General features: G+C 41.4%; 1 protein-coding gene across 1 annotated transcript in view; it reads right to left on the reverse strand.

The window, feature by feature from the left end:
* Positions 1-5,130: 5,130 nt before the first annotated feature.
* The window catches only part of abca3b (ATP-binding cassette, sub-family A (ABC1), member 3b), a 28,743-nt gene continuing 20,249 nt past the window's right edge, over positions 5,131-13,624 (reverse strand). The window contains exons 20-31 of the mRNA XM_027009155.2: positions 13,167-13,440; positions 12,614-12,818; positions 11,259-11,478; positions 10,805-10,963; positions 10,334-10,494; positions 10,120-10,254; positions 9,502-9,696; positions 8,877-9,064; positions 8,452-8,622; positions 7,936-8,132; positions 7,728-7,801; positions 5,131-7,529 (exon numbers count right to left, since the gene is read on the reverse strand). Of these exons, the coding sequence (XP_026864956.2) occupies positions 7,398-7,529; positions 7,728-7,801; positions 7,936-8,132; positions 8,452-8,622; positions 8,877-9,064; positions 9,502-9,696; positions 10,120-10,254; positions 10,334-10,494; positions 10,805-10,963; positions 11,259-11,478; positions 12,614-12,818; positions 13,167-13,440 (2,111 nt within the window). The 3' untranslated portion in view covers positions 5,131-7,397. The remainder of the gene's footprint in view (positions 7,530-7,727; positions 7,802-7,935; positions 8,133-8,451; positions 8,623-8,876; positions 9,065-9,501; positions 9,697-10,119; positions 10,255-10,333; positions 10,495-10,804; positions 10,964-11,258; positions 11,479-12,613; positions 12,819-13,166; positions 13,441-13,624) is intronic.

Here is a 13,624-nt window from a genome sequence, read left to right on the forward strand (position 1 = left end):
TGCTGATTCAGAATGGCAGAAGCCCTGTCAGCCAAAGGTTTGCTTTACCTTTATCCCAAACCTGCAGCCAGACAGAAAATAAATCCCAGCAATGGCACCATGGAGTGCTGTAATTATATAACTCTACTTCTTTTTTTACTACCACAAGACATTTTTTAACAAGTTTTATTGTTTCTGGCCAAGGATTGCATACGCAGGAGTGTTCTCATGTCATCTGCTAGTGTCTGAAGAAAAAAAAAAAACATTCTTGCTTATTCTTAATAATCTGGTGAGTATTAAACTGGTCACTTTATGTCTTAGGAAATATTGAATGAAATGCAAATGATTTGACATTAAAGTGTAATAATTTGGTTATGTGTGCACAAGATCAAGTTCAAATGTGTTGGACTAGCAGATTTTACAATAGGAAATATAAGATATACTACTAAGGAGGTTAACCAAGACTTATTGGTAGACATAGCCTTCAGATATTGAGTTTAAAAGTTCAAATATCTGTTGCAATAGGCAATTTTAATATGGGTACTCAAAAATCTTTGTGTGAATGACTTAATTGAGATGAATGTAAATACTGAGTTTACAACATTAATAAAAATAAATAAAAGCCAAAATTGTCTTGAACACTAAACGCTGGGACGTGGCACATACAGGATGCACCTCCAATACCGGTAGTCTAGGCCTTCACTCATTTGAATAATATGCAAAAGTTGTGTATGGAAAAAGCCAATCAAGATTCTCCACTGCTTTCAACCTGAAACAAAAAATGACTAAAGCTTGTTCGGTTAGAATTTCATTCCGACCAAAACTCTATATTTTCACAAACATCCTTTAAATAGTTCAGAAGGCCATTTAACCTAAAATACAAATTTGGTTATAGGGAATATTATTTTTATTATTTCCAAAAGACATGAGTACATGAAGTCACTGGGTAAACTGGCTTTGCCATTTTCAGGACCTTTGAGCAGTGTAAGTTCTCACCTTAGGCCATGGATGTCTGCCTGTATTTGTCAGCTCTTATTCGTGGGCAGTTTTACAGTTGTGCTGGTCTTGGTTGAACTCAGGTGAACCGAGACTAGCATAGCACTGCTGTTTATGAGCACAGAGTTACCACTGACATTGTCATGATAGCATATGGCCGGCTCTGCCTGGTCTGGTCTGACTGCCATAGCAGAAGCTGTACACTAGCAGGGGTCTAGACAGGACGTGTGCTGTGGCACTTTCTGTTTCATGATTGACGGAGGAAAAAAAGCCAATAAGGAGTTCCGCTGTCTTCCAGATTTGCCTTTTCAAACTACATTTTGATATATCTCTGCCACTTTCCCTTCACTGTTTACAAGTCAGCATTAATGCATTAATGCTTGCTGACTGAATTGGCTGCAGGTATGTAGCTGAGGTGCAGATTGTGCACCTCAATGACATAACCAGACATGGAGCTATTGCACTGAGGTACCTTCTCAACCATTACCACTAGTACTCAGAACAGAAGTTAAAACTACACAAGTACTGGATTACTTATGTTTACTGCACTAAAGGCATTTTGGAATAAAGATAAATGACATCTGACAAAAGACAAACTTTGTAAAAAAAAAAAAAAACATTTGAAGTTTGTGGATTACTTCATAGTGATATTTTTAGTTCTACTGGAGCCTCTGAATATCGCAAAAATCTTTTTTTTTTTTTATTGTGCCTGTATATTGCATTGTTATTTTTCTTTAATGCAGTTTGTAAGAAAGCAATTAAATATACACATATAAACAGTTTTCTCAAATATTTACTGTTTACTACAAAAAAATCTATGTTGTTTTGTGAAGTCTAGCATTACTTCTAAAGTAGCCGTTTTTTCATTCATTTAAGTTTCTTTTCCAAAGATTTGACACAGTAGATTGTTTTCACAATATATTCCCAATGATTTGTATTGGTAAGCGGTGCAGCTTGAGAAGAGTATGCCAGCTCTGCAGCTCTCGATGTTTTTGTTATCTCAGTTCCACTCCTGGGCCACTAGTGCCAGACTGCAGCTCTTCAGCCTAAGCTGTTCTCTGACCCTCCTCTAGTAATTTGTAGGCTTTCTGTAAGTATTAACCAACTATGACTTTACGGCTTTATGGCTGTCACTTAAAACACACACTTGACCAATAACCTGCTAGCCTAAAAATTTCGTTTAATAAAAATTGGATGTAAAAACATGCTGAGTATAATAAAGATATACTTGTTGCTGAAACAGCTCAATGGAAAGAAAAATGTGTTTTTATAATATTATTGCAGATAGGAGATTTTGGGAGTCTTTGTTATCCTATCAAATAGCGGTATACCTTACTATCCAAGGTAATGTACAGCAGAAACATGTATTTTTTTCCTAATAAAACAGATCATCCTTCTATATCTCCTTTAACTGCGCACAGTTTGTGGGGGGCAGGGTTCAGCATGACCCCAACAACTGCTGTGAGGTCCAGCTGGTCCTCTGTCACCCCTGGAGGAGGAGTGAGACGGAAATGCTGCAGGAGAGAGGTGAAGAAGAGGAAGAGCTCCATCCTAGCCAGACCCTCTCCCAGACACATCGACCTGAATATAAACAGAAGCATCAGAATTATACACCTAACAAATGTGTCAGTCTGAGAGTACTGAAAAGAGTTTGCCTACCTGCCTTACTATTGAAACTTCACAACAATTGAAGTGAGTCATAAGGTTTCTGGTAGACTGTATTTTAAGATGAAACCAATCTCCCACAGAGAAGGGCAGGTGATTGGCAGGTATACAAGAAGCAGGTATACAAGGAACAGAAGTCTTAATTTCTTACATTTACTGGAGCTGATCCACCAATCCTGACATTTTCATTTGCCCTGTTGACCCTTACTTTAAACTGATTAAAATGTGTTTCCATACACAATGGATGAGATGACGTTGGACACAGCATAGTTCACTGGCTGTGCTCTATCAAATGGTTCCCCTGGATGCAAGAAAAAAAATTTCTTTCAAAATACTACAAGCACAAAATGATCAAAGCTCATGATAACATGTATATACGATTACATGCTGTTGCCAGTTTCAGAGTTCTCCAACATGTCTTTATGGTACTGGATTTCCTCACTGATGTTCTCTTCACTGCCTTTCTTTCTCATTACAGTGACGGCAAAGCATCTCCTCTTTCCAGTTCTCCCCATTAGAAAACATAATCCCTGCAGATAAGAAGCAAATGTTCAATAGGTACCCATGTGATCCCAGCTGGGCATGATTAACAGCTTTGGGTTTTGTTCTTAGAATGTGAAATGGCACTGGACAGCATATTTATGTTGTAGTTTTATTGCAGTCTCTTGCTAGGCCTTTTCTAGTGTTTTATAAATTATTGCAGAATTTGAAATTACGAGACTATAATTTAAGCACAACCAAATTAGTAGTCATTTCTTGAAACCCGTACCATGGTTTCAACTTTCTTGATTGAGTTATGTCTCTTTTCCCAAATTCTTCACCATAGTTCACAAGTGTCTTGTAACCAGCTAGGATGATGACTTTCTTGGGACCAAAATATATGTTAAAAATGGATCCATACGTCTTGGCGAACTGTAAGACGTAGAGCTTGACATTTGTTAGTAGATTAACCATTAATCTTTTTCAGTGTGAAACAATAATGAAACAACAACAAACTTTCTTGCTCTGTGACCCATTCACTTCTGTCCTGCAAATCCCATAACCCTTGTTATACTTTAAATGGAAATTACCTCTTATCTTCTTTTTATTGACCTATGCGAAGCTTGAGTGAATGCTGATAGCACTAAACAAGAGCTTTGCCAACTCCGAGCTCAGGCTACCCTTATCCTAGACATACTGACGGCCACTGGAAAAACCTTTGAACAACTACAAAGTGTGTTCTGATTGCTGTAATAAACTTTATCAGACTTTATCAAACATGTAACACTTGGAGTTAAATTCAGAAACAATATATTTCACTACACTTTGGATAATTTTACAGGCTTTATGTATCAAGCTGTATTAAAGAAAGAATCATATATTTCTTTCTTTTTTAACAAAATGATTTGATGCCATAAAGACCTCACACAGACCTCACACTCAAGCATTTCCATTATAGCCATCATGCTCAGTCCTGGCCCCTTAAATCCAAACCCGGCCCAGGCCATTGTAAGTTCTGAACAGTAACTACTGATTGGCTGCAGTGCTATCACACCTGAATAACAGATAAAGGAAGGGCTGAAAACCTGCAGGAACTGGTTCATGAGCAACAAGGCTTGAGTATTAGAGCAGTATAAGTCTCTAAAATTTGCTTTATGATCCTGTTGGCCAGAGAGAAGAAACCTAAGGGTAAAAATCTCCTATATATATATATGATAGATAGATAGATAGATAGATAGATAGATAGATAGATAGATAGATAGATAGATAGATAGATAGATATAAAATTATACTATAATTTATCCATCACTACATACTTCTTTTTATGCTGCCATGATTAGTACTTTTCTGTTGTCTTTCAGTCCGGCCTTTACCAGCCGTTAATAAGATTTCTCCATCTTGCTTGTAACCCTTCGTTACATATCTTCCACTTCTGGTGATTTTATCATTTATATCAGAGGATTACACCAGTTATATAAGTATATATAAGTTTATATAACCAGTTATATAAGTTTATATTAGTTTCGGTTATAGCTCAGTATTAGTTTTTTTGTTGGCTGTGCTCATACACTACATTTATATCTACTAGCTTATTCCACTCATTTCTCACAAACATTGTGTTCCAGATCTGGCTAAACATTTAAATAAGTAGTTTTTTTTTAACCTGTGTGGAATATTAAAGTACAAAATAAGTGTCACACAATGTATTTCTCAAAGATCTCCATCAGCTATGTGCCAGAAGGCACCAGAGAACGAGACGTTCTGGCACAACCTACTCATCCAGTACATAATTTGCTACCCATTGATGTGTTTAGAGATGTCCTGCTTTGAACTTCAGGAACATCCTTTAACTTCAGAACGTTTTAAACATCAGTGAGTCAATAATTACACAGAGGCAAATTCTTGTTTTGCACATGCTTGGTAAATTCCAGTAAATAAGTTAGGACTGTGCAGAGCATGTATAGAATACATCAAAATGGAATCAAACAGCAAACTCCTTCAGTCAACACATTTACATAAGGCAGGTTTAATTAAAAAAGAAAGAAGAAAACAGCAATACATACATATTAGACAAGGTTAATTCAGTAAAACAGTACACAGAACCACAATTCCCTTTTCCCTTCATGGTACATTTTTCAACATTGCCATGACCTTAAAACAGTTTCAAGTTCACTTTCATATCCTCTTACCTCAAAAATGAGAAAGCTGTTTTCCCCCAAAAAGCAGCTCAAATATTAAAGTTAGTATATTGTGCAAACACACAAATGAGAAAGAAAAAACAAATAATGAATGAGAAGTAAAAACAAAAACCAAAACACAGTTTGTTTCTCACCATTAGAGAACTGGAGGACTGTCCTTGAGGGGGTGGCACTTTCCACTATTACTGAATCAAACAATGGATAGAGCTCATAACCCCTGACACCAACCAAAATCCCCTCCACAGTCTTATGTTATGGTCAGTGAAACAGTAGTGGTGTTTAACCAGTTTCACACAAAATAGAGATTGTGTCATATGTTCTAAGATTTACTAACTCATGCCTCAGAATGAGTTAGACATTAAAATATGAGCCGATACCTCACAAAACTAGTCAGTACATTAGGAGGGAACCAGTCCAGTCACAAAAATTAGTGAGTGCACAGTAGAAGCTTTGGACAAAAGGCATTTATCTACAATCACAAGTCTTAATTCATTAGAACATTTTTCATTAGATTGATTTTTAAGATGGAGAGCATAAAATCATTACTGAGGCTCTTGCAGGATGGAAGCAGGCCAAACAGATCGGTCCATATCAGTAGTGCACCTCTCACATGCCAGAACTGCTTCAGCTGGTCAGAATTATGCTGTGAAACTACACTGAAATAACATTCACAAGTGGTGTATATGCATCGTAACAGTGCATTTATGTTGTTACACCCCCCACCAAAAAAAAAGAAAATTGCCTTTCCACTGCTATCAACAATGAACAAGACAGCTAGCTATACATGTTACAAATATATCTGTACAGTGTCAGTTGAAAGACTGTCATTTGAACAGCATGTTCAGCCATTGTGACACAGACACACAACACACAGATTGTACATTCCCTTTCCCACATATGGTACGCTCCCTTACATACTTAAGGCTCACAAAACAGAACATAGTGAGAGGAACCACGCATGATGTCTTAACAGCTGAAAGAGTAGCACCTGGTTTAAACTGTGGTCATTTTTCACATAGCAGTTTCCCAAAAGCATTGTGTTTTTAATATTAAACATTAGAGTGCTTAGAGCATTTCTCAGTCTATTGTCATGTGATAAACTACAGCACATTTTTGGAAACTCACTCCAATTCAGTTAATTGGCCTGACTAAATAGGAAAAAGTAATATTCACTACCAGTATTACCTGTACTTTATCTCAAGAATATGGAAAACTGACTATCAAAATGACTGCTTCTTTAGAAAAATGTTACTAGTGGAGACAAATATATGTGCAATAATGTAGTAGGGATAAGAGAACATTAAATTTCCACATGCATATTTGTGCATATCTCTTCATGAAAGTTAAAATAACTCCATTTTTTTCCGAAAGCAAACAGCTACATTGCTATGAATATAATACACTATATTTGTAGCAATGCTACTTGCTTTTACATACATGGGTGAACAGAAAATATTCCTTAACATTTTACAACGCTCAGTGAGACTAAGTTTGTAAGTACTTCAGTTATTGTTTTATTGGATTTTTTTCTGATTTAGTAACCATTTTTCAGTAGATATCTTCAAATTTAAGACTATAGCAAGAAAAAAGGAGAAAACAACAACATCATACACAGCTCAAGCATGGAGCTCAATTGGCTTCACACAAGGGCGCACACACCGTCAGCCCAGTTCATCACTGACAACCATGATGCAAAAAGAAGCACCTTCCAGCCCCAAGCACTGATACAGTCTCTAAAACTCAAAAAGACACAGTAGGTGTGACATCAAAGACTTACTGTCATACTTGGTTTGGATAATGTTCCTTTCCACACAAACACGCAGTTCACACACACACACACACACACACACACACTTTAAACAAAACTGCATGCTTCTTTCAGATCTTCACGGTACTGTCCAAGATCCCATGTGGGTAAATCTCCAGTGCAGTACGGTGGCTGATACCTTTGTGTTCATGTAATGGGGAAGAGGAGGAGACTGTCTGAGACCTGAGTGTGTAGAGGAGCTTCTCTCAGCCCAGGCTGTACCTCAACAAGGTGACGATGAGGAAAATTCTGGTTCACCTCTCCGCTTGTTGTCATTTTTTCTGGCCTTCCGAACAGTGCTGGAACTGGGCAAAGCTCAGGAACACCTGCTCTAATGAGATCTGACTCACACAGTAGTCCTCAATGCTGTACTTCTCTTTAGCCGCCTCTAGGGTCCCAAACACCTGGCAAGACCAACACATGACATTATCTGTTCCTGGTTGAGGAGTGGGGGCATACTAAATGAGTTTACACCTGGTCCATGGTTCTAGTCTAGTCCTGCTCGTCATGGGTGTATGTCTTGGAGAAAACATCAGTTACTCTCAGCAATTTTCTAAATGTCTACAGGTGTACTGCAATGCCTGAGTGACTGGAGAACATACCTGAGCCCAGGTTAGTGTTTTGTCAGTCAAGTGGTAGTGTACCATCCCTTGATGTTCATCTTTCAGTAAACTTCCTGTTAAGATGATAAAGCAATAGTAGACAAAGGTATTAATCAATAGATAATCCTATTAATACCAGAGCTATTAGGCTCAGATCAATATAACTACACAGGCAACGTTTAGATAGATCTACATTTCAGGCACAAACCAGGGAACGTGCTCTCAATGAAGTCTTTGAAGAGCTGGAGATCCATCTCCTCTAAATCCGGCTCCAAATGGACTTTGGCCAATAGTGTGTAGCCACTGCCAAATTTGCTCTTTAGGTGCTGTGGGCTACCCAGACACTTGAACTGCCCATTGACCATCACAGCCAGCCTAGTGCATAAGGCCTCACACTCCTCCATACTGCGCGCACACACACACCCAAGTGCATGCACAGACACACATAAAGAAACACACAGAGACATGCACAAACGGTCAGGAAACAACAGGCTACACTAAAGATCTCCTGCGTTCTGTCTGCATGACTCAAAATAGACCTTAGTACGTTCCTTTAAAGGAACACGTCAAGCAAACATTGGAAAATTGCCAATAAGTAATGAAAGCTACAGGAGTCAAATTAGTATTATGCAAGTAAGATAACGTTGACCCATCCGCACTCATTTACATGAATCTGTAGGCTTGTTAGCATTACTGATAACACCTGTTTATAGGAGTGACTAACCTGTGTGAGGTGATCACAATAGCTTTGCCAGATTCTCTGGTGCGTGTGACTGCATCCCACAACAAGCGCCTGGCAACAGGGTCCATGCCAGTGGATGGCTCGTCCAGGAAGATGACAGGTGGCCCACCAATCAGAGCCATTCCGGCACTCAGTTTCCTTTTGTTGCCACCACTGTGGGACAACAGATATGCCCGAAAAAAAAAAAAAAAAAAAAAAAAAATTTAAAAAAAAAGGGGGGGGGGTGTCATAACAAAAAAACAAAAACCCATTAATATCAGTAGATCAGCTGGACCCTAGTCTAGAGCCCTCCCTATCCTTTTAAATCCCATCACTTATGCAAATCGCCCTTCTTCATATCCTCAGCTCACTCACATCTTTCTTCTTGCTCTCTTCCTCTTCCTCTCGGACATTCCCCGTGTCCTTACCTGTAACTGCGGACCAATTTGTCCGCGTGGGGTTCCAGAAGGAGAGAGCGGAGCACATTCTCCACGCAGGCTGAGCCGTACTTCTCCGGGATGCCTCTGAGCCTGGCATACATGCTCAACGTCTCCCGCCCTGTCATGTGATCCAACACCGCGTCAAACTGTGGGCAGTAGCCGATCCGTTGTTGCACCTGTAAGACACGTGGGATGGTGTTATGAACCACGAAATAAGCCATCAGTGTCTTATTCATACACTACTGAGGCCCTACTGCTTTAAGGAAAAAAGGAATAGCTTCTTCAAAAATGTTAATATTACTCATAATTAATGATAGCCAATGTGGATCCGCTAGCATTACACAAATAACACATTGCTAACTGGCTGCCACTAGTGTTCATCCATTTTTAAAGGAATAATATTCTTTCACAATAGATTTAAATTTCACAATTTCAATCCTTTAAAGTGAACTTAATTAAACTATAGCTATTTGTAGATATCTACAAAATGCACTTAACATTTCCTAGCTTCTTCAAATGCTATGCACGTTAACTGAACTTTCAGTGTTTTAATGAAAAGTAAAAGAGACAAATAAGGCAAGCGGCTTTGAACTGTAGCAGAACTTGATCTGACCTTTTTCACATCTCGGAGGATGCTGTAGCCATCAATGAAGGCGTCGCCTGCGGTCACCGTCTCGTCTCCGGTCAGCATTTTGAAGGTGGTGGTCTTTCCTGCACCGTTGAAACCCAGCAGGCCAAAACACTCCCCCTTCCCAACAGCCAGGGACAAGCGGTCCACAGCCAGCAGGGACTGACTCCCCGGGTACACCTGCTCGCAACACACCACACCTGAGTGTACAAGCTAAATACACAGCAGAATAACAAACTGCCAAATAGGGGACTGGTAGCTCACTGGTTAAGGTACTTGACTTGTAATCGGAAGGCTGCTTGTTCAAGCCCCACTCCTACCAAGTTGCCACCGTTGGGCCCCTGAGCAAGGCCCTTAACCCTCAATTGCTTAAGCTGTACTCAGTCATAAGTGTAAGTCACTTTGGATAAAAGCGTCAGCTAGATGCCGTAAATGTAAATAGCAATCGTGCTAACAATGCACACACCATAGCAGGGTCATGTTAGTGTCACCGAAATAAGGTCATCCACCACGGTGTGTTCCACGTTAGTGTCTTTAGATATTCTATTAAAGGATGTACCCAAACATGAACACATAGACGTGCACATGCGCGCTAGCAGCTACCTTGGTGAGTTCCTGGAGAATGAGAGGGCTGCCCACCATGGACTCCACCACAGGCTGGCACTCCAAAACCCGCTTTCTCTCCTCAGCCACATCCCTGTCCTCTGGCTGAAGAGCCTCGTCTGCAGCCAGCACACCCTGAAGGCATCCCCACGTTACGGCTGTGTGCGTCACCGAGAATGCCCTACACACACACTGCTGCTGGGTCATCGCTCACCTTCCTGTGTCTCCTGCAGATGCTGAGCAGCACGCGCACGCACCGGAGCTCGATGGCGAAGAGCAGCACGAGGAAGACTACTCCCTGCAGGGACATGGCCACCAGGAAACGGCCCACCCCAGGCTCCTCCATGGAGAAGTAGTTCAGCTGGTAGGTTATGTCTGTAGAGGACCAATCAACCAACCAATCAGTCCCAGTTCTCATAGGAAGGATAAATATTAAGAAGCGCACACTCTCAGTGTTTACGTCTGCCTGTGATTATTTTCGCAACAACAAAAAAGCATAAGGATAAATGAAAGGTTATAGTTGCCACACTGCGTGTGACTAACTGACCCTAGCTAGCAATGACCTAGCTACTGCCCTACTGCCCTGCTGTCTATTAACAGCATTATAGTAGCACTACAAAATGGCACCTAGGGCCCTGTGATCTCATCTTTTGTGTGTGTGTGTGTGTGAGAGGGTGCCGCTCACTGTAGAAGTGGCAGATTTCCTTCGTGAAGAAGCTGGTGGTGCAGAATCGGATGGTCTCGTAGTTCTGGTAGAACTGGCTGAAGGACATGCCCAGGCAGTAGTTGGGGAACAGCAGGAAGATTTTATCCAGCAGATGCGAAAGCTCCTGGAGGTGCAGCTCTGAGGAGAACCACAGTCCGGACACAGTCAGAGTGCATTAATTACGTCTTCCAGAGCCACACATAGACCCACGACCTATTCACCAAACGTCATTACAAAAGAGTGCTTAAATGGATAGTTAATTCAGAAATGCTCATGCCAACAGACACATTTTAAAAAAGGTCAGTAAGGGCTAATAAGAATGAACAAAACTAACTCCTATCCTTCATGCCTTCTTGGTAGCGTTAGCATTATACGTAAAACTGCACTTCCTGATGTGCCCTCTAGGAGCAGCCGTGAGCACAGGGCGGCTCACCGGGGATGGTCATGATGGTGACGGCCAGGAAGGTGGCTGTGCCGCTGATGATGTTGAAGATGGTGAGACGTGTGTAGGCGGTGGCAGCGCTGGAGAACAGGAAGCTGAGCAGGTACATGAAGGGGATGATGGCCCAGCCATAGAGCAGCAGCAGCAGCAGCACATCCACCAGGTGATTCTCCTCTACGAAGGCCTTCACTGCGAATGCCTGGAACACCACCTGGGTGAGGAAGGGAATGAGAAAGAGAGAGAGAGGAGGGCAGACAGAAAGAGAAGGGGGAGCATTGACAGAGAGAGAGAGAGAGAGAGAGAGAGAGAGAGAGAGAGAGAAAGAAAGAAAGAAAGAAAGAAAGAAAGAAAGAAAGAAATGCAAGGAGCAATCAAATTCTCTTTATGTGCAAGGCGTACCATTTAGGGAAGAGGGAGGATCTGAAGATTAATTGGTCAGGCAGTGGTCAGAAGAAAGAAAACCTTGCTATTGGGTGGTGACTCACTGGTGTCTCACATAGGAAATGGAATGACATCAACCCTCCGAAACGTCATGTGGAACCGACCCACCAAATCCGAACAGGATGCAACTCATGAGCAAGTGACCAATCACAGAAGCGATCATGAATGTGGGAACATGTTTCAGGTTGGGGGGCTGATGCTGTGGGGATTTTTTTTACATTTTTTTTGTGGACATGCAGGACCTCTACCATCCACTAGGGGCTGCTGTACCACCTTTCACACACCTACTTCTCATGGCCTTCAGAGTATCTACAGCATTATTATCTATATAGACCAGACCATACTGATCCGTATCAAAATATATTCATGAACATTCTTTTTCATGCATTACTGTTTAAAATTTGTAATATGAGACTGAATACACTACTATTCTGTTAAATGAATTAAATGATAATCATTTAAAAATACAACCTTTGTCCTTATACAACTTCTGATGTTAACAATAAAGTGTCATCATTAGCTAATATTAGCATTAATATTAACATTAGCTAAGTAACTAGATGGATACATTTGCAATTTCAGAGAAAACAGCTAGATGGGTCAACTCCAATTCCAAAAATGTCCGTATTTGGGTATTGGGAACAGATTTGACCTAAAGATGTAACTGAAACGATATGTGATGAGACTAGGTGACAATTGTTTTCTCCCCAAACTTCCCATCACCTGCTCATAATACACACCCGGTTAGGATTCAGGCTTGCCTTTGTCCACTCCGATATCAATATCAACAGCATCTGCCGACAGGCTCGTCTCTACATAAACGCTCATCGTCAGACTCCACATCCCTTCAAACAGTGGAGTGCACAGATTAAGAAGACGCCCCAGAACGAGAAGGGCACACTGACCAGCATGAGCAGACAAGGCAGCAGGAAGTTGATCAGGTCCCAGAGCAGAGCGGAGAACCAGAAGTTGGAGAGGTAGACGCCGCTGACACGCTGCACGTGCATGGACTTCACGGTGCGCTCGCTCACCAAGAGCAGAGCAAAGGTGCTGGCCAGGGACGCCATGCCGTACATGAGGTTAATGGAGATGGCAAAGCCAGTCTGGCCCCTGAGGACAGCAGGGAAGCAAACAAGCAGCAGGAAGAAGAAAAGGAGAAAGAAACAATGAGCAGGGCAAGGATGGGTAAAAGCGGAGGATATGTTTGTGCCTGAATGGAGGAAATGGTTCACCTAGTTCTATCGTGGACTTTAAAGTTGTCCTCCATGTGCTAAATGTTAGGTGTTACTAAACATATACACAATAGTGCAGTTTAAATATCCTGTTTCTCTGTTGTCAAAATTTCACCCAAAAACTCTTAATTGACTCTTTCACTCTTCAGCATTAGCATTTGTGGGTGAAGTATTCCTTGAAGGCTCTAAAGTTGTGACTCTCCCTCGTTTTCTGCAACAGACTCACTCTGACAGCTGGCTCTGGGCCGTCTCAGACATGTTGCGGGGCATGGGCTTGTTCCCTGCCTGGATGGAGGCGTTGGGTCCAGCCAACAGCCTGTAGAGTGCATTGTTCACCAGCATGAGAGCAGTGGCTGACGTGTGGTAGCCCTGGTTGTTGAAGTAGCCTGTGAGCTCAGCGAACTTGCCGGTTCGGCCTCGGAAAGCTGCGCCCACCACGCAGTGCTCGTTGAAGGCTCCGCCCTCCCTCTTAGAGTTGTAAAGCACATACTCCGAGAAATCTAGCACCACAAGCATGCAATGTTAAAGAGTAATGCCACATCATTTAGATGCAACTTAAACCATAATAAGAGAAGCTTTGGCCTGAAGGTTTTTTTTCCCCCCCTAGTGTTCTCTTATAATGTCACAGCATCACACGGTTTCAAAATCGTAGGTACAGGTTACAGGTACTACAGTGCCACAACC

This window comes from Electrophorus electricus, chromosome 1 (genome assembly GCF_013358815.1).
Source record: "Electrophorus electricus isolate fEleEle1 chromosome 1, fEleEle1.pri, whole genome shotgun sequence".
In the NCBI taxonomy this organism is placed as follows: domain Eukaryota; kingdom Metazoa; phylum Chordata; class Actinopteri; order Gymnotiformes; family Gymnotidae; genus Electrophorus; species Electrophorus electricus.